At 39.4% G+C, this 27,392-nt stretch overlaps 1 protein-coding gene and 1 long non-coding RNA gene across 2 annotated transcripts; both read left to right on the plus strand.

The window, feature by feature from the left end:
* Positions 1–10,868: 10,868 nt before the first annotated feature.
* Positions 10,869–11,304, plus strand: LOC145802133 (uncharacterized). Its single transcript, XR_014344519.1, has 2 exons — positions 10,869–10,997; positions 11,066–11,304. It is a non-coding gene; the product is annotated as an uncharacterized LOC145802133 (long non-coding RNA).
* A 3,504-nt stretch (positions 11,305–14,808) lies between these two features.
* On the plus strand, positions 14,809–17,456 carry LOC114313514 (uncharacterized). Its single transcript, XM_082896539.1, has 3 exons — positions 14,809–15,515; positions 15,616–15,837; positions 16,595–17,456. The coding sequence occupies exons 2-3, from the start codon at positions 15,729–15,731 to the stop codon at positions 17,068–17,070; spliced, it is 585 nt and encodes a 194-aa protein (XP_082752665.1). The 5' UTR covers positions 14,809–15,515; positions 15,616–15,728; the 3' UTR covers positions 17,071–17,456.
* Positions 17,457–27,392: the final 9,936 nt, after the last annotated feature.

The following is a 27,392-nucleotide window of genomic DNA, read 5'->3' on the forward strand; positions in this document are numbered from 1 at the left end:
GAATCTAGCAGAATGCTAGGGGCACAAGCCCACAATTTGCTGTTCATCCATCAACCACCCTGGGGAGGGATGAAAATGAGAGATTAAAGAATAGAGAGATGTGCGTTGAGAGAAAAAAGTGAGAAAAGGGCTTTTTCAGAAAAACAGAGCTTGAGGGCCGAGTGATGTGAGGACCACAAATGAGAAAAGGTGGGAAACAATACCCGGGGAAACAGGCTCCATGTGCACATTTGAGTCTTGTGTTTTATTTTGTTTGTCTCGATTCTTCTTGTGAGTCGCTTCGAGTGTTACTCGATGTGTTTAGGTTGTTTACCTTTTGTTTTCCGTTGCTGAGTCTTTTTTTGCTGTGTTCAGGCATAGGCTCAATACCCGGTTAAGAACTCATTTCTCAATTTCAACAAAATTATCTTGTGCTCAGAGTGTTGTGCCATTCTCCACAGTTGTGCAAAACAGGATTTGTTCTTTCATAAAATTGCAGGGTCCACCCCCGATAAGTGCGAACGGTAAAACAAGGACCTATCTGAAGCTATATAAGTTCCGGACTACAAAGCAAAAGAAAATAGGGAAAATTTTGAGCATCTGAGTGTGTTTCACCTTTAGAAAATTCTGAGATTGCATTCCATATGTACCTCTTCAGGCCTTGCCAATGCCCCGAAGAATGAGTGTGCCTCTACTCCAAGCTTAAGCATGCTTCAAGCCAGAACGGCAATTAAAGCAGTAGCAGCAGATGTTATCTCTCGCCAATATGAACAGGGTGTGCCCTTTTTGAGCTGAGTGTGTTGCAAAGTCCTCTAAGAGGTAAATCAGAGGCACCAGAGTACATATTTGATGCTCCTCTACTACATAGAATGTGCACTTTCATATACACTTCTGTGGCATGCGTGCCGCACATCGTTATGATTCATGCATAGAATATGCTTGCTTTCGATTCTGCATAGAATATGCTTTGCTTGTTTCATGCATAGAATATGCTTGCTTTCAATATTGCATAGAATGTGCTTCCATACTTGCATAGAAAATGCCTGTATCTTCTGCATGGAAAATGCCCCCCATACTTGCATAGAAGATGCATTTTATCGCACTGTCTTGTGCATTTCAAATCAATCGCGCTGTTTAGCGTATCGCACTGTCTTGTGCATTTCATATCAATCGCGCTGTTTAGCGTATCGCACTGTCTAGTGCATATCAATCGCGCTGTTTAGCGTATCGCACTGTCTTGTGCATTTCAAATCAATCGCGCTGTTTAGCGTATCGCACTGTCTAGTGCATATCAATCGCGCTGTTTAGCGTATCGCACTGTTTAGTGCATTTCAGATCAATCGCGCTGTTTAGCGTATCGCACTGTTTAGTGCATTTCAAAATCACTCGCGCCATTTTAGGCGTCGCACTGTTTTGTGCAGTTTCTCATTCGCGCTATGTTGCGCACCTCAATCGCGCTGTTTTGTGCAGTTTATCACTCGCGTTATTTTGCGCACTTCCATCGCACTGTCTTGTGCATTTCAAATCAATCGCGCTGCTTAGCGTATCGCACTATTTTGTGCATTGTACCATTCGCGCTATCTTGCGCATCTCACCTGTACTTGTTGGTGCATTGTATCGCGCTGTCTTGCGCACCTTATCTGTATCGCACTGTTTTGTGCATTTACCTTGCTCGTACTGTTTTGTACACCTTTAGCATCGCACTATTTTGTGCATCTGTTTAGCACTGTTTTGTGCATTCACTCTGCATCGCATTGTCTTGTGCACTCCCTGGTCTAGGAGACCTTAAATCCTCCGGTCTACGGAGACCTTAAATCCTGCATCTTTATTCGCACTGTCTTGTGCACTCCCCGGTCTAGGAGACCTTAAATCCTCTAAAGGTGCAATTCCTTTGGTGTTTGTCGTGCCCGAACGACTTCTGGTGGTCTAGTATAGCCGCCTGCCTATGTTTGCGGTGAGTTCCTAGGAGACCAACTGAGACGGTGGAAACTAGAGTTCGAATGGCTTATGCCTAGAACGCAAAGGTTCGGGATTTCCGAGACTAAAGTCTGGTTTAAATACCCAGGGGTATATCCTCGGCTTGAAATCTGTATGGCAGCCCCATAGATTGAGATAGCATCTGTATGCACCTCAATTCTGGATACTGATCCAACCTAGTCTGTCACCCTATTGGAGAATAGGGAAAGCTACAACCATAGTCAGGGAGAAAAGTAGTACCTGCAGTTCAACCAAGAAGAAGCGAAAGATTCCCAGCAGCATGAGGTAAGTCATCGCCATTACCTCTTAGCCATTACATTGCATTTTAGCCACTACATTACAGTGCATTGCATGAATCCTCAATTTTCGAACCAGCCTCGCGTAGCGTATAAGCCCAATCTTCAAAATCTTCTGGCATATCATTTGCATTTTGCCCCTGCCTGCGGGCATGCCTACGGGCACATCTTTGTCTATCTTATCTGCTTTGTCTAAGTCTTTGGCCTTGTCAAAAATGGGTCGTCTCTGGGCTTTGACATTCACTCCCGTCATTTGTGACTTCCGAGTTCTGTCAAAGAGGGGCAACTGTAGACACCCCATTTCTGACCGACCTTAAGACTCAGACGTCACCAGTTGAGCACTCGGTGATTTTGCATATCGTGCTCGTTCAGAAGTTGCAGAGTCCTGGCTGCGAGCCCTGCCTCCGGACTTCCGAACCCTCTTCTGTGCCTTGCCTCGGTTTGCGAACCAGACTCGGTTTTCTCTGTTTCTTTTCCTGAGGGGAGGAAGAGGTCCTGTAGACCATCTCTTAGTGGCCGTGGGCTACATTTTGTGGCCGCAGGCCATTTTGCCCATTTCGGAGTCCGGTTCCCGGTTTTCGGAGCCGTCAGGCCGTGTGCCTCGGTTCGGGACCGCTTAACCATCTCCTATTGCTCTGGTTTTTGGCATACTTCTTATTTGCTCCCTTTTGAGGGACACTGAGGTCTGAGAGACCCACTTCGTGGTCGAACACCACTCCCGGTGCCTAACAGCCAGTTTTCAGGGCCTCGGGCTGCGCGTTTTGGCCCCCGAACCTTCATTTTGCATCGGTTTGGGCTCATTTTTGGTGGAGACCTTATTTTCACTGTTAGAAAGCTTGTAGGAGGGTGGGAGGCCAGCAATTTTGCTGAAAAGCCAACTTCTTTTTGGTCAAAAGTGGTTCAGCATGAATCCGGGAAGGAGAAAAATCTGCGCGGCTTCACCGAAACGGGCGTAACTCTTTGTACAAGAGGAATTAAGATATGAGGCCACCACCATTGGAAAGCTTACTTCCAGGGCTTCATTTTGCACTCAAGAATATCCCAAGTCCAAGTCCGGGGGGGAGAGATGTGGTTGGTTGAAGTCCGCTTGGACCGAATCTGCGCGGCTTCACGAAAAAGGGCATAACTTTTTCTACAGGAGGAATTTTAATGCAAGGTTTGTGCCATTGGAAAGCTAACTTCTGGGGCTTCATCCTAGGGGGTGGCCGGCCACTTTTTCTGGCCGGCCGGCCACTTTTTTCCTTTGACCTATCCGGCCGGCTAGGGGAAGTGGCCGGCCGGCCACCTGCAGCCAAAATGTCAGGCCGGCCTGCTTCTTCAGGTTGAGTACATTCCAGCTGTGCCTTGGTTTTCCCCCAAAAATGTCTACATCCGGGGGACCCTTTTGGAGGGAAAAAAAGGCCTCATTTTCCCTCCACTTTGGCTAGACTCTTCTCTCCATCTCTGATCCATATAGAGAGCCTCCCAACTCTAGAGAAAGGGTTACAAGAGTTGCTTGGAGGAGATAGATACATATCACCCCATTTCCTTCAAGTTTTGGGCTCCATTTCTTCATCATCTTCAAGCTCTACCATCACCACTCCATTCCAGCAGCAAAGGAGGGGATTCCAGCAGCTTAGAGTCACCAAATCTGGTCCAAGAAGCAACAAAAGTGTTGGTCTTCAAAGGTAAGTCCAATTGCCCTCTTTTCTAGCTCATTTTGGCACCATCTTTAAGCCATACATGCTTGCTGAGTTGAGCTCCGACTAAAACTGGAAGTGGCCTTCTTTTAAGCTCATTTTCTTGTTTCATTAAGGGCTCAACCCTGTTTGAGGCCCCCATATTGCACTTGCTTCAATATCCCCTTGTATGTCAATTTTCTTGCATGCTTTGGCAACCCATTATGCTTCCATTCTTGGGCATTTTACAGTTCCGTAAATAGGCTTATTTTGAGCCCCTCTTCAACATTGAAGAAGGGCTCATCACTGTTTGGGACCTCCATATGTCACTGCATGTTATATCTCTCTTTTGGTCCCCATTCTTGCATGCTTTGGCAGCCTATCATGCTTCTGTTTTTGGTCTTTTTACAAGCCTAGAAATAGTCTTATTTTGACCTTCTTAACATGTTTCATTAAGGGTCTTTGGCTGTTTGGTGAATGCTTTGCATACTTTGTGTTATAGCCTCTTTTGAGCCTCATTTTGCATTGCATTTCTAGCATGTTTGTATACTGTTTTGGAGTTTTTACAGTTCTGTAAATATGCTTATTTTTTGTCCCTCTTCAATGTTGTAGAAGGGAATTTTTCAGTTTGGGCTGTGCATATACCACTTGCCTCTTTGGCCACCTTTTGGCCCTTTTTCTTGCATAAAAGCTTAGCCATGTCTATGTTTGTTTTTGGGTTTTTTACAGTTCTGTAAATATGCTTATTTTTGGTTCCTCTTCAATGTTGTAGAAGGTAATCTTTCAGTTTGGGTTTTACATGTACCACTTGCTTCATAACCTCATGTTTCGGGCCATTTTTGCATGCCATTGTTGCCCTATCTTTGCTTGCTGTTTGGCCATGCTTTGTACTAGTAAAATGCTAATTTTGGGGCTGCCTTGCTTCTGTCTATTCATTGCATATCCATATTGTGCATGTTTGGTATAGCTATAAGCCATTTCGGGTCCCAAAATTCATGCTTCGGGACTATTCCATGCATCGGGTGTGTTTTCGCCTCATTTCGGGGCTGTTTTCCCCCACTTTTCAGTGCTGCAATCCCATTAACATGTTTGCATAGCCATATTGCATTGCATATACCATTGCCTCAGTTTGCGTGCCTGTGTGCACGCATTTCGAGGCACTTCACTTTCATCCATCGGCTTCTTATGTGAGTGTGGCTGAGGCTCTCTCATGTTAGTATAAGTCCATGTTGCATTCTATAAGCCATTTCCATGCCATTGCATTGCATATGCCATTGCCTCGGTTTGCGTGCCCGTGTGCACGCATTTCGAGGCACTTCACTTTCATCCACTGGCTTCTTATGTGAGTGTGGCTGAGGCTCTCTCATGTTAGTATAAGTCCATGTTGCATTCTATATGCCATTTCCATGCCATTGCATTGCACATACTATTGCCTCGATTTGCGTGCCCGTGTGCACGCATTTCGAGGCACTTCACTTTCATCCATCAGCCTCTTATGAGAGTGTGGCTGAGGCTCTCTCATGTTAGTATTAGTCCATGTTGCATTCTATATACCATTTCCATGCCATTGCATTGCATATGCCATTGCCTCGGTTTGCGTGCCCGTGTGCACGCATTTCGAGACACTTCATTTTCATCCATCGGCTTCTTATGTGAGTGTGGCTGAGGCTCTCTCATGTTAGTATAAGTCTATGTTGCATTCTATATGCCATTTCCATGCCATTGCATTGCATATGCCATTGCCTCGGTTTGCGTGCCCGTGTGCACGCATTTCGAGGCACTTCATTTTCATCCACCGGCTTCTTATGTGAGTGTGGCTGAGGCTCTCTCATGTTAGTATAAGTCCATGTTGCATTCTATGTGCCATTTCCATGCCATTGCATTGCATATACCATTGCCTCGATTTGCGTGCCCGTGTGCACGTATTTCGAGGCACTTCACTTTCATCCATCGGCCTCTTATGAGAGTGTGGCTGAGGCTCTCTCATGTTAGTATAAGTCCATGTTGCATTCTATATGCCATTTTTGCCATATTGCATTGTATATACCATTGCCTCGGTTTGCGTGCCCGTGTGCACGCATTTCGAGGCACTTCATTTTCATCCATCGGCATCCTATGAGAGTGTGGCTGAGGCTCTCTCATGTTGGTATAAGCCCATATCATATTTTCATGTCATTTGCATTGCGTATGTCATTGCCTCGGTTTGCGTGCCCGTGTGCACGCATTTCGAGGCATCTCATTTTTACAGCATAGTACATACTAGGTTGTATCTTAGATCACATTCTGTCATTGCCTCGGTTTACGTGCCCGTGTGCACGCATTTCGAGGCATCTCATTTTTACAGCATAGTACATACTAGGTTGTATCTTAGATCGCATTCTGTCATTTTCTCAATTTGCGTGCCCGTGTGTACGCATTTCGAGACATCTCATTTTTACAGCATAGTACATACTAGGTTGTATCTTAGATCGCATTATGTCATTTTCTCGGTTTGCGTGCCCGTATGCATGCATTTCGAGGCATCTCATTTCATAGCATTGTGCATGCTAGGCTGTATCTTAGTTGCATTCATGCATGTCATGCATATTGCATCGTGTTCGGAATAGGAGTTACCCCGGGCACGGGAAACGAGGTGCATTTCGTACTCCGAGTGACGGAATGTGTCTCAATTCCCCAGTCACCGACACTCCGGATCATCCATGATGGAGTTAGGTCTCGTTGTGTTTTCATGTGCATTCATTCTATATTGAGTTGCACATTTCGACTCCTCTGCCATCATGCATCGATATGCGTGATTGGTGGCACGAGGATCGAGGCATGCATATATCTGTGAAAATACATTGCTATGCCCCTTTCCTGCTCTCTGTTGCAGCAAAATGAAGAATCAGTAACTTTTCAGAGCTCGGCACGCTTTCCAAGAATAACTGCTAAACAGAGGCTAACTGGGGCATCCCGATGGATTTCCGCGCAAGGCAACCCGGACATGCATTATCCGTCAGAAGCAAGGTAGTCCCTGGCTTGCACGCCAGTTCCATTTACTTTCTTAGTTAATTCATTAATTAATTAGGAGTTTGTATATTATTTGAACTGTAATATTTGGACTGTAATATTCTTTCATTCGGGACTGTATATTTATTCGGACCCTCTGCGCGAGGGCATAACTGTAATAAGTGTGCGTGTGTGTGTTGTATGTCTTCCAACCCCACGTCTTTCTCCCTTTTATTTATCCGCTTATGATGGTTAGATTAGGGCATATTTCAATTAACATACAGTATGATAGCATGTTTACATTCATTCATCTGTATTGCATGCACCGGGCTCGGCGCATCATACTAACTACATTGTACTTTCAATTCCAAATTGAATACATGATAGTTGTAGCATTTCATATGCCATCTTAGAATAGCAGAGCCTGCTATAGTTTGCATTTTTGCATGTGTTGCATTAGGCATTTCTGTATACTTAGGGTCATGCATGATTTCTAATGTAGTCTCTTTTTTGGCTTGGAGTACCCGGTGAGCTTTATGCTTTAGCATCCTTGCATGCGTGTGAGTGAATGCCATGATAGCATGCTTACCATGAGGCTATTTGCTTGTGTGATATAACTGCCTAAATGCCTGTGGGTGAAGGTTGGGTTGTTTAAATTGGAACAAATCATTGACTATGAGTTTTAAGCCCACTAGATAGTGGCAAAATCATCTTTTCTAAGCCCACCCGAGGGTGGCAAAATCTGTATTTTAAGCCTACTTGCGAGTAGCAAACCATCTTTCAAAAACAAACATGAAATGTTTTGTTTCAATTCGGGCGACCCAGTCTATACTTATATGCTGTGTGCATCACATAGTAACCTAGGCTAATAACCGGAATAAGGACACACAAAGTTTTCAAAAATAGATACCATGGTTAGTAGAGGCCGATCTTTGATCGGGCGAGCGGGGGTGCTCACGAAGTGACCTTCCCCAATCGTACCCAAGTTCCCGAGCCGAGGCAACTTTGGTGATGACGGACACGTGGCCTTTGGCACAGAGTCAGGGTTTCCTAAATTTCCCATTAAAAAAACATTTAGGTGGCGACTTTGTATCTGGAAAAGCAGTCCATGTTTGGCACTTCTTTCAAAAATCTGTTTTCTCAAAACGATTTGCCGGATTTGGACTCTTTGGTTCAGACTTAGAACCGTGACAAATTTGAGAGTCCTGAGCTGTAGTAACCCCAAAATGAACAGAACGGGAGCTCGTTCCTCCCGGGGCGTTCGGGGACATCTACACATTCATGATGAGGTAGAAAATGTTGTGGATACTAATGTTGTTGCAATTCGGGGTGGTGGGTACCAAAAGTACTTGGTGAAGTGGAAAAATAGACATTTGTCAAATTGCACTTGGATTTTTGATGATGAATTTCAAAGGATCGATCGAGATTTGTACGAGAAGTACCATTCTTTCAACTCGCCAGAGTCGAGTTTTCCCAAGCCAGGGAGAATTGATGCAAATGATATGGCAACTCCTTGAAAAATATTACAAAAGAAGAGGGAAACCAAATTCAAAAGCCAACATTATTATTTGGCAAGATTCTACCCTAGAATTAGCCTAATAATGATATCTACTACATTCAACCAATTTTCAGTAGGATAATGTTGAAAGTTTAGCCACCAGCCACCAAGATATTCCAAGCATTATCATTATTTTGAAAATCTCATTAAAGTGTATATTTTACTTTGAATTTCGTATTTCAACTATTTGTCTTCTATTGTATTGAGATGTCTATAAATATGTAAGCTCACAATGTACTGAGCACAACTTGAAGAAATAAAAAAGCTTGTTATATCTCTAGATGTGTGATACATCTCTTCTTGGGTGTGATTGCCCTTGAACGTAGGTGTGATTGCCTAGTTTTCTTTGTTTTAATTACCATTTCACTTCATTATTTCTACTACGCTTTCCTGCCTAAAATCTAGCCTATTTTTCTTGTCTTAAAACTCAAATTTCAGCTCTCTAAACTCTACCTTAGAACACCAAAACCTAGTTACAATTTGTCCTAAACCTCCCATAATCATTCAGCCTACCTTCTCACTTTATGTAACCTATATTGGTGCTGCATCAAATTTCCAACTTGGTTTTTTAAAGTTAGAGATTCATTTCCCTTTGCAAAACACATCCCCCTCAATTGTACTAGCCCTCGTTTGGGAAGCGAACATTTTAGCCAAAAAGCCAAAAAGTTACTAAAAAAGCCAATAAGCTTATAAATTTCACCCTACAAACCTATGTACAGTATCTTCACGTGATGTGTGGCAAATGTAGTGTAAAAAGACCATTTTGCCCCTCATTGATTTTCTTTATTTCGTTTTCACCCCCGTTTTATATCAAACGCTGATGGGAATATTTTCAGAGCTATTATCACAGAGGGTGTACTATCTAGAGCTATTCAGCTACATGAAGATGAAAAGGGTCCTTCTTTAACGCCATAACATAGTAGAAGCTTTGATCTGAAGAGAAAGAAAAACGAAGCGACGACGACAGTCCGCGAAGACCAATAGAAAAGCAGTCCATCCTCCGACGATCCCCCCAACCGCAGGTATGGTCTTCTTCGCTCTCTCTCTCTCTCTCTCTTCAACTTCTCTTCTTTCTGTTTCGCTATGTAACCATGAGTCGTATGTTCTGTTTGTGATATATGTATGAACTCTCCCTCGTGCTCTGTGTGTGTGTGTGTGTGTCTAGCGTTTTGTCTGACCACTTTCCTGTTTGAATGTCTTCAAAATTCAGACTTGGGTAATATTTTCAGAAAGTCCCCTACATACTGCCATGTTGGGGGTTTTAAGTCTTCCTTTGAACTACCGAGAGCAGTTTACAAATAAGCGGGTTGTTTGGTGGTGGTGGTGGGGGGAGGGGGGTGTGTGGATCTGATAACCATGACTTGTATGCTCTGTTTTTTGTATATGCATGAACTTTGTCTCTCTCTCTCTCTCTCTCCCTGTGTGTGTCCCACCACTTGCCAATTTCAATTTGTCTTCTAAAAATAAATTACTTTTTGTTTGGGTAATTAAAAAGGAAGTCCCCTAAATAGAAGAGCACAATTTGCACCAGACATGAAGTATTTGATTTATAGAATTCATGAATGGTTGATCCGCACATATGTTTCAATACAAATCCTTGACATACAAAAAAAAAAAAAAAATAGACCACATGTAGCAGCACCAGGAAACCTTTATATCTTGTGCTTGGGCTCGCCATAAAACTTTGCAAATTAAGGGTGTAGGAATAGAGATTCTGAAATTGTGCAACAATGAAAGGGGGGAAAAAAAAAAGGAAGGAGAAGGAAAATGAGTTTCACTTTTACAATTAAACTACAGGGTTGTGTACTAGAGCATCTCCAAATCCTTATTTTGCTGACAGTGAGCTGTTGCTTAGCATATGATTTGGTCAGCCCTTTATCCAATACACACACACATATATATATATATATATATATATATATTATATGGAGCATTTTCTTAAACAAATATAGTTCTAAATTTTATGTCCAATATCTATGCCATAGTTTATTTTCATGATTGAACAAAGCTATTATTTTATTTTTTTTTATTTTTTTACTTGGTCTTTGGTAAGTGTTGGGTCTTCTGCTAATGTTTCATGGCTTTACTTTTTCTGTTAGAGAAATAAACTGAAATGTAGAAACCCCCTTTTTTATTTGGTGTGTATTTTGTTGTGACATTATCTTTTTCCAATTTTATACACTGTCAATCTTCAAGGAGCATCCCAAATATATTTTGTTTTGACATTATCTTTTTTTAATTTTTCTATGGTATTCCGGGATTTAAATGTTCTGTGGAGGGGGGGTTGTTTCATTTTCTTACCCATTTTCGTATAACAAAATTATGTCCATAACAAAAGTGTCACACCCATTCACCTATTCTTGTTGTGCTTGTCATGTCCCAAAACAAGTCATGAAAGAAACCATGGCCTCATTAATGTCAACTGCCACATCAACACAACCAGCCCGTATGTGTGCGTGTGGCTACGAGCACTGTGTTGTAAAGATTTCCCGTTCTACAAGAAACCATGGTCGTGCGTACTACCAATGCCCTCGTGGAGTGGTGAGTACAAGTACGTTCACTTTTACATTTCCTTGTGAAACCGTCACTAATATATTTTTTAACCTCAGCCATGTGTCAATTGGATTGGGTGGTGTGACGAATATGGGCGCCAAAGGACTGCTGAGAATGACACAGAGAATGTCGCTCGTTTTGAGGGTCGTTTCAGTGATATTGAACAAACTTCGCGTGTGCTTACAGTAGTGACGTGTGTTGTGCATCGTCGTCATTATTTTACTGTTTTGGATGTGATGTATGTAACCGTGCTGTGACCTTACCCTATTGTTATTAAAGGTATTATGTTTTGTGGCCCAAAAAAAATTATTAAATTATGTTTTGTTCGTAAACATGTATTTGTTATATAATTCCGCAACTGTTAGTTTTGGTTTCAAATGCTAATGTCGTTAAACGAATCTATTGCGCTATGTTTTGTTTCAAATACCACATTTCTGACATAAAAGGTGTTCGTGATATTGCTAATGCTTGTATTGTGAGTGTATAAATATTTTTACGTTGGTTCCCGTTACACGCTGTTGTTATAGTCGCATGGTGTCACATTGATCTGCGCCTCGTACCCCTTCCGGCAAAGGGAAATGGCAACAACCCTATCATAAAGCAACTTGGGATGGGGAGTCGACACGGATTTTCTTGGAACTGGTCGTGAAGGAAATTGAAGCAAGAAATCGGCCACACATGTCAATCACTCCGAACGGGTACCGTTCGTGGTCTAAGACATTTGAGGCAGCAACTGGGAGGCTGCATTCACTGAAACAACTTAAAAACAAGTACAATTTATTGAAGAGCGAGTGGCATGCGTGGTGTAAGCTAATGGATTGTTGGAAATGTCCAACTGGAATTGGCTTTGACCAAGTTACTGGGTTGTTCACTGCGTCGGCTGATTGGTGGGCTAAAATGGAGAAGGTAACGCTTTACATTTTGTTTTCCCTGTCCATTATTACAGAACTAATATCTCAATTTTTGTATGTATACCATGCTTTCCTATGTAGTTTAAAACGTCGTATGTTTATAACTTTAAAGAATTTGGGATGGTGTGGTCAAGATTACAAAATATTTTTGGGATGGTCAAAAAAGGTGAACAACATTTATTTGTCAAAACACTTGTGTATTTTTACCTAAATGCTTTGCTGTTGTACTTTTTTTGAGCTAACAAATATTATATTTCAGTTTGTAGCTATTATACTTTCTTCAAAGGTTGTCAAATGCATCTTAACAATTAACTTCATTGTGAAATACATCTAACATCTTCATTACACAACCCATATGTGGCTGTCTTACAGATTTGGTTGAGAAATTGTGGTCAAGTAAACATCAATGCAACTGGTGTTGACTATGTTATGGCAACACCAGACATGATATTGCATAGTTGAGCTGCTTATGTGGCAATGTTCCTTGATTTATGAGAGTGAGGTCTGGTGATGACGTGAGAGCTTGGCCTGAATTGGGGAAGGAGGGTAGGTTGAGTAGAAGCACTAACACAAAGCTTAATATATGATGTTATCCTCTTAATCGTAAGTGAGCAGGACGCCAAAACAGTAAGGCTTATATTGGATAAAGATCAATTCAACTATTTCAAATGATTGGGAGTAACCTATGTAGCTAGGATTTAGGTAATGGTATGGGTACCTTAATGGAAAAAAAAAACTTTTAAAAAATAGGATTCAAGTCCAAACTTTTTATTTTTTTGAAAATTAAAGGAAAGATGAAAAGAAATTAAGGAACCCCAAGTCTAAGTACAAATGGATCATCTAGTGGCAGCATAGTGGCTTGGTAGGTGGAAATTGGAATGCAGTGAGTGCTCCTAAAATACCTATTTAGGAGAAATCTGAGAGCATAGTTTGTAGAAATCTGAGATCAAAATCAGTGAGTGCTCCTAAAATACCTAAAATCTAAGATCAAAATAACATGTTTTTGTTGATCATAACATGTTTTTGTTATTAGAATGCAGTGAGTGCTCCTAAAATACCTAAAATAACATGTTTTTGTTGATCATAGTTTGTAGAAATCTGAGATCAAAATTAGTTGTTGAGATGAGACAAACAAAAGCTCTCATCCTGTATAGTATTATCTTAGTTATAGTTTAATGCATGCTGTTAGACCAGCAAGCTCTGGAACATATGAGTTATTGGCTAGCTCATATGACAATGTTGCTTAAAAAAAAGAAAAAAATGGTGATAATTTGAGCTTGGGGCTCAAATGTAGTGATTGCTAGATTGAACAGAAGTAGTACAGAATCAATCTAACGTGTGAAAATGTTCTATGCTTCTAACACTAACTAAAATTGGCATGGATCAATTCCGTAACTCTAATAAAGTTTGTTGCATTATGATCTGTACGTCTTACCAACACAGTTGATTGCTAGATTCCAACTGACCAATCCAACTGATTGCTAGATTCCAACTGACCAATCCAAACAATAACCAACTTAGTTTGTCTTACCAGCACAGTTGTTTGTCTTACCAGATGCAAAATTGATTTGTTCAGTGTAGCATAACAGATTTGTTCAGTGTACCAGATGCAAAACTGAAAGCAGGAACTTGTTTGTCTTACCAACACAGTTGCATTGATTTGTTCAGTGTAGCATACTTTACCTCGTTCAATATTTTAGCATTTCATTCTCTATTCAGATTTTAATTTTGCTATTTTTGCACCAACTGGAATTGAATATATTCCATGTCAATACAATAATGCTATTTACATTGTGTTGATTTACAGATTGAAAATGCATATTGCAAGTTCAGAACCAAAACTTTGGACCATCCAGATTTGATGGAGCGCGTCTTCACTGGCGCTGTGGCTACGGGAAAAAATGTATGGGCACCCAGCGAGACTCGTAACCCAATGGAGTTGGACAGAGAGTCCGACAGTCCAGAATTTTCCAGTGATAGCAATGAATTAGGCGTATCGGAAATGGTTGACGTGATGAACTCCGCCAGCATCAATGCCACGGGTAGTGGAAACAAGCGGAAGCATTTCTCGGCCAAAACATTGCAAAACAAGCGCATTACCGGGGCTGTAGCGTTGGCAAGCAGTATGGACGACTTGGTAAATTCTGTGAAGACTCAGAGCAAGGAACTAACTATCAACCATGTTGTCGAGGGGCACAGTTACACTATGGGCTAGGCTGTTGGACAGCTGTATAAAATACAGGGACTAGACCTCGCCGATCCACTTCTCCATTTTGGAGTCATGCTCATGGAGGTTCCGAACAATCGGAAAATGGTTATGAGTATTCCCACGGACCAAGGCATAATCGGGTGGCTACAAGCGAAGAAACAAGACAAAGAAAGGAATCGGGGTATCACTCTTGCGAGTCTGCTGCGCAATGAAGGAATTCGGTTTTAAATCCGCCCGGGAAACAACTCTGAAATTTGTTTAATTTCAGTTGAATTGTGAACTGTTTTTTTTTTCTTGTGTTTCATTTCAATTGAATTGTGGTTTGACAATGGATTGGGCAGGGGTCATGGCTGTGGACCCGTTGTCCTTAACTTGACTTGTGATATGTTTGGCTTTACATTTTGTTTTGTTATGCTATGAATGTTGCAGGGTTGGAGTAAATGTGGTAATCCATTTTTACGCCATTTTTCGGATTTGCAATGTGTTTGCACAGGTTGTTCATGTCAAATTATGTACAATGTGGTATTCCATTAAAATATGTACAATGTGGTTTCTGTGTGTTGCACTTATGAAATTAATTATTTATTAAAAGTAATGAAATTATGAAATGATTAAAATTAAGAAAAATGCATGTTGGTTTAAGACACGTTTGTAATTGTTTGTGATTTATGACATTTTTTGGTACAACATGATTGGTAGGGGTTTCAACATAAAAGTTCATTATTTACAAAATTTGCTTTACATTCACATTTTTCATATGAAATTTCATGCTCCCAACATGTGCTTAATACTGCCATCACTACTAGTTGATAATGTTTTGTGGTAATCGTTGTAGGTATGAACAATGACGATGATGACATGGCACAAATGAATCAAATGTTAGAGGATGTCGCAGCTCTCGCAATATAGTGGCAGCATGAAATGAATTATGCATATGTTGAAGCCTACAGAATTGCCACTGACTACTACAAGGCGTACGTTCTTAAAGTCCCATGCCGCACTTCCATATTGTCAGGGAGGGCATGGATTACGGAATTATACAATGGTCACAGTGGCCGCTTCCAGTACGAATTGTGCATGCCCAAACATGTGTTCATTCGGTTATGTACGACATTGGTAAATGACTTCCAGTTGCGTGTACCCGAGCGTCCGCACGGCTTGCACGTAGAGGAGAGTGTTGCAATATTCATTCATGTGCTTAAAAACTTGCCAAACCGGGAGTTACAAGAACGATTCCAACATTTTGGTGAAACTATTTCACGCCATTTTCATACCGTCTTGAAAGTAATGAAGAAATTCATTGTCGAGCACTCCAGGCCTCCTGCTAATTTCCAAATGCACATGCATCCCCATCTGCAATCTCAACCACAATATATGCCGTTCAAGGTGTGGGAAAATATTTGTAATGTTTTGGAAAATGCTCGGTATGAACATGGTCAGTAATCTTATCATTGCATTTATTTTATTAATATATATGATTGCTTAGGTGCATTGGATGAGACACATGTGCCAGCATGCATAAAGGAGTCAGAAGCAGCCCCATATTTCAGCTGAAAGGGGTGTTACACCCAGAATATTTTGGCGGTCTGTGATTTTAACATGTGCTTCGTGTTTGTCTCGTGCAGGTGGGAAGACAGCATGCACGACAGCTGGGTTTTAAGCAATGTAACGGAGGATCCACCTTACAATTTTCCAACTGCAACTGACGGTATGTACACCCGAATCCACAATACAATTTTTTATTTATATATTTTTTAACATATGTATATAAATAAAATTTTTAAAAATACTAATATTTAGAATAAAATGTCAAGGGAATTTTTAAGTTACAGAAAGTAATAGTGAATTTGTTTTGAAAATGAAGTGACTACAACAAATTATATTTTATGAAACAATCTCAATATGAAGGTAATATCCATCATTATTGATATGCCAATATAATTAATCTCACTAATATATATGTAAAAATGTATCAGACTTAAATATATCACTATTTTTACATTATATAATTTGATTTATCTTACCATTATAAATAACTTTAAATTTGATTTATCTTACCATTATATAATTTATTTTAAGACTACAATATATGACTGTTTTTACATTGTCCATGATAAACTAGTTACACGTAATATTTTGTGTTCGATTTTACTCGGAATTAATTATAAAATATTATGTGAAATACTTTTGTAATAATTTAGGGTAGTTTTTGGATATATTATTTAAAAAATTAATGTTAGCTTCTTATTGTTGGTTATGGAAAAATAAATAAAGTTGTAATCAAGAAGTGCCCTTTTTGAGTTAGTTTCTTGGCTCCGCCACTCCTTGTCAATACATAATTCAATTATAGAGATACAATTGTTGTGAAATAAATGTACGCAACCATGGATAAGTTAAAATTTATATTGTATGCGAAGTGAACATAGGTCATGAGTATTACGTAATTTACATGTGCACTTTCACAGGTCGCTATTACCTTGTAGATAGTGGATACATTAATAAGAAGGGCTTTCTGGCACCATACAAAGGCAACAGGTACCACCAATCGGAATTTCAAAGGCACAATCCACGGAACCGTGATGAGTTCTTCAACCGTGCTCACTCATCTTTGTGGAGTGTGATTGAGCGTACCTTTGGCGCTTGGAAGTTGCGGCGGAGATTTCTTAAAGACATGCCTCGATTTGATTTTCGTAAAGTGCATGTGCCATTGGTTGCAGCGTCTATGGCTTTACATAATTTCATACGCAGAAATAGTGTGGACGACGAGATTGTTGTTGCTGTCAGCAGTGCGGCCAAGTATAGATACGTGGACATGCCTGACCGGGACGATTTGGCTGCCCTTGACGATGTAATGATGCTTGGAGACGATGACGTTGAGATGGCGCAGTTGCGGGGGCGTATCAGGGCGGAGTTAGTTACAATTTGGCGAAAGGCTCGTTAGGTAGACATGTTATGTGATGCATGTCATCACTGTGTTGTGTTCAAATTAATTGGAGAGGACTATTTGTGTATATTGCTTACCAATTATGTATGAGCATGTATGTCACTGTTTTTGTACAACTATGGAATAGAGACTTGGTTATGATTTCAGGTTGCTTACCAATTATGTAAGGGCTTTCGTCAACTCATAAATTTCAGGTTGGTTATGAATTCCCGAAAACAAAAAATTTCCCAAATAAAAACAATTACATACTCGAGTTTTGTAGAGAGTTAGGCTATGATTTGTTTATGACTTTGGAATAGAGACTTGTAAAAATTATTTTCCAATTTTATCTACATTTTGGTACTATTCACAATTACATCACATAAATTACAATCCATATGACTAGTCGTTTGGGAATATACTATTTTACTATTTCTCATTTTTGGACTATATTATCAAGTAAAAAAAATTAGTATGTCTCGTTGCCCTTGCTGTAATTTTTTTTTGAAAAGCTCTACATAAAGTAGATCTTTAGAGAATTACAGGATTTCTCTATATATTTTGTTGGATTTTTAGATTTTTTTTAAAAAGAAATTGATTTTTAAAGTAAAATGTGATGTTTCATAAAAAAATATTATTACATCACACAAAGTATAATCCATATCTCATATTTATGAAATTTTTAAGTATATTATGTAAATATTATGTACATAATATTACATCACACAAATATATTTAAATATATTTTTATATAATTTAAATATATTTTTATAGCACACAAATATATTTTTATATAATTTAAATATATTTTTAAATATTATTTACAGTACACAAATATATTTTTATTACATCACACAATTTGACCGTTGTGCTATATATTTTTATATATTTGTGACTATGCACGGCTATAAGGCCATTTCAGTCATTTTACCCATTGGGTATTATTTATCTTATTTTATTTCACGTCTTTGCGTAAAAAATCAAAAAATTTATCTCAAACAATTAAGTTTTTTTTTCCTCATATTTTAATCAAAAAGTTACTAAAATAGACTGTTTCCAAACATGGCCTAAATTGTTATGCCATCCCATGTTACTTTCATATATTGTATAATGTTGAGTTTCATTTCCAGATCGATCTCAAATGTGCAAAATCTGTCTTCCCGATTTCCCCATATTCCATGTAAGATGCAACAGTATTTGTAATTTGATCATAATGCAAGGTTCAAATTAAATGGTTTGTTATTCCTTAGGCACATGATGTTGGGAAAAACTACTCACATTACATAATTTCATATTACATATCGCAAAATTATGAGATGAACAAAACAAACCTTCAATCCCAGGAAAAAAAATATGCTGAATAAAATACAGATAAAATATAAAATGGTTAAAGGAAGCAAACCCAAGCCTGTGTGATACCACAGTCTCCTTAAAATAGATTCGCCGCCTCACCGTTGGGTGCTGGAGGTACGCCGGCGTCTACTTCCCAGGATACGACGGTTTTTACCAGCTACAACAGAAGCACCTTCTGATTAGCTTAGCGAACGAACAACGGCAGCACTCTCTCTCAGGAAGAAAATTATAGGAGAAGTAGACTGACAGTGTATGGATGTCAAGGAAAAATTCTATATACTTTTTCAAGGAATAGGGCCTCCTTTTATACACCATGGGGGAGAGGGGAGGAGCCTCTAGCCATCAAGGTTGGCAACTAATGCTAGCAAAACTGCCCAATCAATTTTGTAAAATTGATGAGCCTTAAATGTGTGAGTTATATACACATTTATGAGGCAATTTCTTATTCAACCATTTTTCTCCAACAATCCCCCACATGAATAAAAATTGACCGAATACAGCAAACGCTCAACGTTTATCAACAAAGACTCGAAAAGAGAGAGCACATAGACTAACCCTGCATCAGAAAAGGTAGCTGTTGGCGTTGAACCTTTCGTAGTGAAAGCCTATCGGATTTACTGGCTGACCAGTGAACGTGATGTCTTGAACTGTTCTGTCGTTTATGTAAACCGAGACAATAGAACTCACACAGGAGTTAGTCCAACCATTGTTCTTGTTCTCACTGGTGTGTCCGGTATGGCCCTGGAACACTAGCCTGGTTTTGTGAGTGTTTTTAAAGAATTCGGCCTTGGCAATTCTTAAAGAAGCGGCCCTACTTCGCACTCACATAGGTGACCTAGATACGGTATTTCATTATACCACATCACTAAGGTCATTAAAAGCATTAGCTTAACCTTCCATCCCCACAGGGCATCACTGTATAAAGGAATGGGCAAGAGGATTTATCTCTTCAGTGACTCACTCGTTACACGAAGTTAGGTTGTCCCTTTGAACCTAGATCTTGGGATCTCCAGTCAACTAGGTTGGGTTTTCCGTTCCAGTAACCTTTACTAAAGGCCTTAACCCCATTCCTCTTGACGACTTTTCTACTAACTCTCGAGTTAACCCTTTGGTTAGCGAATCCGCAATGTTGTCCTTAGACTTGACATAGTCTAGAGAGACAACTCCATTTGAGAGTAGTTGTCGTATGGAATTATGTCTACGACGGATATGTCTAGACTTTTCATTATACATATTACTCTGTGCCCGACCAATCGCTGATTGGCTATCGCAATGAATACTGATAGCAGGCACAGGTTTCGGCCAACGTGGAACATGCTCAACAAACTAGCGAAGCCATTCAGCTTCTTCAGTTGCTTTATCTAAAGCAATAAACTCAGATTCCATCATTGATCTTGAGATACACGTTTTCTTGGCAGATTTTCAAGACACGGCTGCCCCTCCGAGGGTAAACACATAATCACTAGTGGATTTGGAATCTTTTATATCAGATATCCAATTTGCGTCACACCCTTCTAGTACCGCTGGGTATCTGGTATAATGTAGCCTATAATCCAGGGTGTAACGGATATACCCCAACACCCGCATAATGCCTTTCCAATGAGTAGCATTATGATTACTTGTGTATCTACTCAGCCTACTAACAGCGTAGGCGATATCCGGCCTTGTACAACTCATCAGATATATCAAACTCCCAATGACCCGAAAATATTCTAGTTGAGAGACACTCTCACCATTATTCTTGGTCAAATATAGACTTAAGTCTACCGGTGTCCTAAACATACTTGTATCTGACTTTCCAAATTTCTCAAGTATCTTATTAACATAATGAGCTTGAGAAAGTACAACACCACCAGATGTTCTGGTGATCTTAACACCCAGAATGACATCTGTAAGGCCCATATCCTTCATGTCAAACTTAGAGTTTAACAATCTTTTGGTAGCTTTAATCATTTCATCATTGCTACCAATAATGAGTATGTCATCAACGTATAGACACAAAATGACATAACCTTTGTCAGTGTCTTTAACATATACGCACTTATCACACTCATTGATTCGAAACCCATTTGACAACATAGCATTGTCAAACTTCTCATGCCATTGTTTGGGGGCTTGCTTCAAACCATACAATGACTTGACAAGCTTACAGACTTTCTTACTTTTCCTGAAGCTAAAAACCTCTCGGGTTGCTCCATGTAGATTTCTTCATCTAAATCTCCATTTAAGAAAGCTGTCTTTACATCCATCTAATGTATTTTTAAACCACGTAAAGCTGCTATTGCAATCACCATGCGAATGGATGTAATCCTTGTCACAGGTGAATACGTATCAAAGTAATTCAGGCCTTCTCACTGTCTGTATCCTTTGATAACTAGCCCAGCTTTATATTTTTCAATTGACCCATCCGCTTTCATCTTTCTTTGAAAGATCCACTTACTCCCAAGTATGGTTCTGTAAGATGGAGTCAATCTCACTCTTAATTGCTTTTTTCTATAAAGGACTTTCAGGTGAAGTCACAGCTTCATAGAACGTTCAAGGTTCTCCCTCTAACATATAAGTCAAGAAGTCTGGACCAAAAGACTTTGTGGTTCTAGCCCTTTTACTCCTTCTTGGCTCATCTACTTCATCAGCTTGATCATCTACTTGATCAGTTATTTGATCATCCATGTGATTATTTATGTGATCGTCTTCGTGATCATCTATTTCTTTCATGGAACTCGAAACCCTGTCTTGGGGACGACACAGAAATACATCTTCAAAGAAAGATGCACTTCTAGATTCCATGATAGTATTCTTGTGTATATCTGAAATATCAGACTTGTGCACACAAAATCTATATGAACTACTATTTTGTGCATAACCAATGAAAATACAGTCTACGATTTTCGGACCTATCCTAACCCGTTTGCGTGTAGGTACCGCCACTTTTGCAAGACACCCCTACATTCGTAAGTATTTATATGAAGGCTTGTGGCCTTTCCACAACTCATATGGAGTCTTTTCCACTTTCTTCCGTGGTATTCTATTAAGAATATAATTCGCGGAGAGAATTGCTTCCCCCTATAAGTTCTGTGGCAACCCAAAACTTATCAACATTGCATTCATAATCTCTTTCAGCGTCCTGTTCTTCTGCTCAGCAACACCATTTCACTGAGGCGAATAAGGCGCTGTGGTTTGGTGAATAATCCCAAATTGACCACAAGTCTCGGCAAATGGGGATTCATACTCACCACCACGATCACTTCTCAATGCCTTGATTTTCCGGCTTAATTGATTCTCAACTTCATTCTTAAAAAAAAAATAAATTTATCAATAGCCTCGTCTTTGCTTTTAAGCAAATACACATAACAATATTTAGTGCAATCATCAACAAAAGTGATGAAGTACTTGTTGCCACCACGTGATTGTACAACTTTTAAGTCACACACATCACTATGCACTAAACCCAAAGGCTGGGTACTTCTTTCAATAGAATAAAAAGAAGACCTTGTCAATTTTACCTCTACACAAGTTTCACACTTGTGTTGTGGATTAATCTTGAAAGACATTATGTGATCTAACTTGATTAATCTACGTAAAGAGTCAAAATTTACATGACCCAATCTACTATGCCATAAATTAGGGGACTCAAGCATATAAGCAGAAGAAGAAGCTTTCTTATTAATCTTAGGGATAAGTGTCATTACATTCAATTTAAACATACCACTTGACATATATCCCTTCCCCACGTAGACCCCGCCCTTGGTCAACACGACCTTGTCTGATTCAAACACCATGCAGAAGCCATGCTTGCTTAGGAGAGACCCTGAGACAAGGTTCTTACGAATGTCTGGCACAAAAGGACATCATTCAAAGTCAGTTCTTTTCCTGAAGTCATCTTCAGGATCACCTTACCTTTACCCTCAACAGCTGAGGTTGCAGAGTTTTCCATAAATAACTTCTCCCCGTTTGAAACCGGTTCGAAAGTTGTGAACATTCTCTTCTCTGCACAAATATGGCGAGTGGCCCCAGTGTCCACCCACCACTCCCTCGGGTTTGACCCCACCATGTTCACTTCTGACACGACGGCTGACAGATGCATGTCGTCCACATCGTGTGACAATTCCTCCATTTCAGCCATATGTGCTCGATTTTTATGTTGAGGAGGGTTTTTCCTGTAGGGCTTCTTCTTCAGACAATCAACTGCCCGATGCCCGTCACTTCCACAGTTGAAGCATTTGCCATCGAACCTAAAAGTAGGCTCTTTTGGCTTGTAGGCTGGCCTTTTGGAGATTCCTCCTCTAGCCCCCACCTTTCAGCTTTTGCCTGTTGGTGATTTTTTCCTCACCCCCGAGGACTCGCCATGCTCAACCATGTTGGCTTTGACAGTGGAGGTACTCCTTCCTTTCTTCCTGTTGTCCTCTTCAATTCGGAGCTTGACAACGAGCTCTTCGACTGTCATCTCCTTTCGTTTGTGCTTCAAGTAGTTCTTGAAGTCTTTCCAGCCGTTAGGTAGCTTCTCAATCAAAGCAGCTACCTAGAATGACTCACTTAGGACCATCCCTTCTGCATGTATCTCGTACAGAATCACTTGGAACTCTTGGACTTGACTCAGGACAGTTTTAGAGTCTACCATCTTGAAGTCTAGGAACCAGCCGACGATAAATTTCTTTACCCCAGCATCCTCGGTCTTGTACTTTTTGTCCAAGGCATCCCACAACTCCGTAGTCGATTTCTTGGCATAGAACACGTTGAAAAGCGGATCCGCCAAGCCGTTCAGAATGTAATTCCGGCATAAGAAGTCTGTTTGTTTCCAAGCGTCTAGAGCCGTGAGCTTTTGTTTATCTTGCTCATTCTCCTCTACGGCTGGTACATCTTCACTCAGAAACCTCGTAAGGCTTAGAGTAGTCAAATAAAATAGCATCTTCTGCTGCCATCTCTTGAAATTCACTCCCGTGAACTTCTCCGGGCGCTCGTGATGATTGAGCGGTCCTACCAGAACAGCCAAAGTAACAACAGGAGGATTGACCACAGAGGTCACAGCAGGGGTTGGTAAGCCAGTCACCCCGGGGTTCGGATCCCCACCAACATTAGCAGCAGCAGTCGTAGCATCAGAGACAGTTGCCATTTCTGAAAAATTACAGCAGAATTTTCACTATTCTGTATTTTCAAAAATCAAACTTAACACTAGAAAATCCCACAATTGAAAATTTAATTCAAAACTAGTCTCACCATGCAACCTAGAATCGAACATGGTCAGGAAAGTTTCCAAGAAGACTGGAGGGGTCACACCGGTCCCATTTAAAACCCAGTTAACCTTAGACAAAACTTTCAAGAGCATGTTGACTCCTAGTCCATGGGAAACAACTTTAAGAATTAAATTTTCCAAAGGATGAACTAGGTTAAACACACCAAGTTCCAAACTGTACAAGCAATTACAACAAAATTGCTACAATAATTATAAGCAAATAAAACGTGCTTTACATATTGGTGAACCACAAGTGAACACTCAAGCAAACAATTTCTTCAAATATTTAGTTCAAATTAATCATTTTTCCCATTTCCATAGGTATTCCTGCAATAAAGAGTTAGCAGCAAAATACAACAAAACCTCCTCCAGCTTTTCTTTGCTTTTGGCAAAGTAGTGATTGAAGGGGAGGGTACTAGCAAACAAACTAATAAATAACTGTAAGTAAAGATTAAAACCAACTCTTAAGTTACACATCTAGAATTTAAACTAAAAAAAAACTGTAAAAAATTAATTGCATAATAAACATGTAATTAACTATATAAGTCACAGACCTAAATTAAATATAATTAAACCATATTTTAAATTGATAAAGGTTATATATGAACTTATGGTACACTAAACATGTAACTAATTGAGGCAAGTTACAAACATTTTATAACTCCTAAATACTTAAATCACATTACTAGGCAAGAATTGCAAATGACATGATTAACATGCAAATAATTCTAGAGAAATTAACATGAATTTAAATATAGGCAAGTTATAAACTTTACAACTCCACACCTAAATTAAAGATTAATAGGTACAAGTTACATGAAAATTTACTACCTACTAAATATTCTAGAAATGTAAATTACACTAAAAATTAAACCCGAATGAACATGTAATTTATATTGTAAACTAGAAGCATGTGAACTAGAAGCATGTAAATCTAGAAATACAAGGCATGAACCGATACACCATAAATTAATAAATTAATTAGAAAATACAGTGAATTAACGTTGCACCAATGGAACTCTTCTTCCCTATTGATAACAATGGCCTATTCCATGCCATAGGAAAACCAAACAGTAGCATACACAAAATGGCAAAATCAAAAGCTTAACCCTGTGTACATGCATCTAATAAACCAATTAACTCGCTAGTACTACCAGTGGCCAATTACATGCAAAATTATTACACACACCTATGAATCTATTAATCTAATTCTATGATAAACGTCGAATCTATTTTAAGTTTGTTGGGAAAAACTACTCACATTACATAATTTCACATTGCATATCGCAAAATTATGAGATGAACAAAACAAACCTTCAATCCTAGGAAAAATAACATGCTGAATAAAATACAGATAAAATATAAAATGGTTAAAGAAGCAAACCGAAGCCTGTGTGATACCACAGTCTCCTTAAAATAGATTCGCCGCCTCACCGTTAGGTGCTGGAGGTACGCCGGCGTCTACTTCCCAGAATACGATGATTTTTACCAGCTACAACAGAAGCACGCCATGCTCAACCATGTTGGCTTTGACAGTGGAGGTACTCCCTCCTTTTTTCCTGTTGTCCTCTTCAATCTGGAGCCTGACAACGAGTTCTTCGACTGTCATCTCCTTTCGTTTGTGCTTCAAGTAGTTCTTGAAGTCTTTCCAGCCGTTAGGCAGCTTCTCAATCAAAGCAGCTACCTGGAATGACTCACTTAGGACCATCTCTTCTGCATGTATCTCGTGCAGAATCACTTGGAACTCTTGGACTTGACTCAGGACAGTTTTAGAGTCCACCATCTTGAAGTCCAGGAACCGGCCGACGATAAATTTCTTTACCCCAACATCCTCGGTCTTGTACTTTTTGTCCAAGGCATCCCACAACTCCTTAGTCGATTTCTTGGCGTAGAACACGTTGAAAAGCGGATCCGCCAAGCCATTCAGAATGTAATTTCGGCATAAGAAGTCTGCTTGTTTCCAAGCGTCCAGAGCTATGAGCTTTTGTTTATCTTGCTCATTCTCCTCTACGGCTGGTACATCTTCACTCAGAAACCTCGCAAGGCTTAGAGTAGTCAAATAAAACAGCATCTTCTGCTGCCATCTCTTGAAATTCACTCCCGTGAACTTCTCCGGGCGCTCATGATGATTGAGCGGTCCTCCCGGAATAGCCAGAGTAACAACAGGAGGATTGACCACAGAGGTCACAGTAGGGGTTGGCAAGCCAATCGCCCCGGGGTTCGGATCCCCACCAACATTAGCAGCAGCAGTAGCAGCATCAGAGACAATTTCCATTTCTGAAAAATTACAGCCAAATTTTCACTATTCTGTATTTCCAGAAATCAAACTTAACACTAGAAAATCCCACAATTGGAAATTTAATTCAAAACTAGTCTCACCACGCAACCTAGAATCGAACATGGTCAGGAAAGTTTCTAGGAAGACTAGAGGGGTCACACCGGTCCCACTTAAAACCCAGTCAACCTTAGACAAAACTTTCAAGAGCATGTTGACTCTTAATCCATGAGAAACAACTTTAAGAATTAAAATTTTCAAGGGATGAACTAGGTTAAACACACCAAGTTCCAAACTGTACAAGCAATTACAACAAAATTGCTACAATAATTACAAGCAAATAAAACGTGCTTTGCATATTGGTGAATAACCACAAATGAACACTCAAGCAAACAATTGCTTCAAATATTTAGTCCAAATTAATCCTTTTTCCCATTTCCATAGGTATTCCTGCAATAAAGAGTTAGCAGTAAAATATAACAAAACCTCCCTCAGCTTTTCTTTGCTTTTGGCAAAGTAGTGATTGAAGGGGAGGGTACTAGCAAACAAACTAATAAATAACTGTAAGTAAAGATTAAAACCAACCCTTAAGTTACACATCTAGAATTTAAACTAAAAAAAAAATTGTAAAAAATTAATTACATAATAAACATGTAATTAACTATATAAGTTACAGACCTAAATTAAATATAATTAAACCATATTTTAAATTGGTAAAGGTTACATATGAACTTATGGTACATTAAACATGTAATTAATTGAGGCAAGTTACAAACATTTTATAACTCCTAAATACTTAAATCACATTACTAAGCAAGAATTGCAAATGACATGATTAACATGCAAATAATTCTAGAGAAATTAACATGAATTTAAATATAGGCAAGTTATAAACTTTACAACTCTACACCTAAATTAAAGATTAATAGGTACAAGTTACATGAAAATTTACTACCAAATAAACATGCTAGAAATGTAAATTACACTAAAAATTAACCCGAATGAACATGTAATTTATATTATAAACTAGAAGCATGTGAACTAGAAGCATGTAAATCTAGAAATACAAGGCATGAACCGGTACACCATAAATTAATAAATTAATTAGAAAATACAGTGAATTAACGTTGCACCAACGGAACTCTTCTTCTCTATTGATAACAGTGGCCTATTCCATGCCATGGGAAGACCAAACAGTAGCATACACAAAATGGCAAAATCAAAAGCTTAACCCTGTGTACATGCATCTCATAAACCAATTAACTCGCTAGTACTACCAGTGGCCAATTACATGCAAAATTATTACACACACCTTTGAATCTATTAATCTAATTCTATGATAAACGTCGAATCTATTTTAAGCTTGTTGGGAAAAACTACTCACATTACATAATTTCACATTGCATATCGTAAAATTATGAGATGAACAAAACAAACCTTCAATCCCAGGAAAAAAAACATGCTGAATAAAATACAGATAAA

This window comes from Camellia sinensis, chromosome 11 (genome assembly GCF_055761805.1).
Source record: "Camellia sinensis isolate YWXY chromosome 11, ASM5576180v1, whole genome shotgun sequence".
NCBI lineage: Eukaryota > Viridiplantae > Streptophyta > Magnoliopsida > Ericales > Theaceae > Camellia > Camellia sinensis.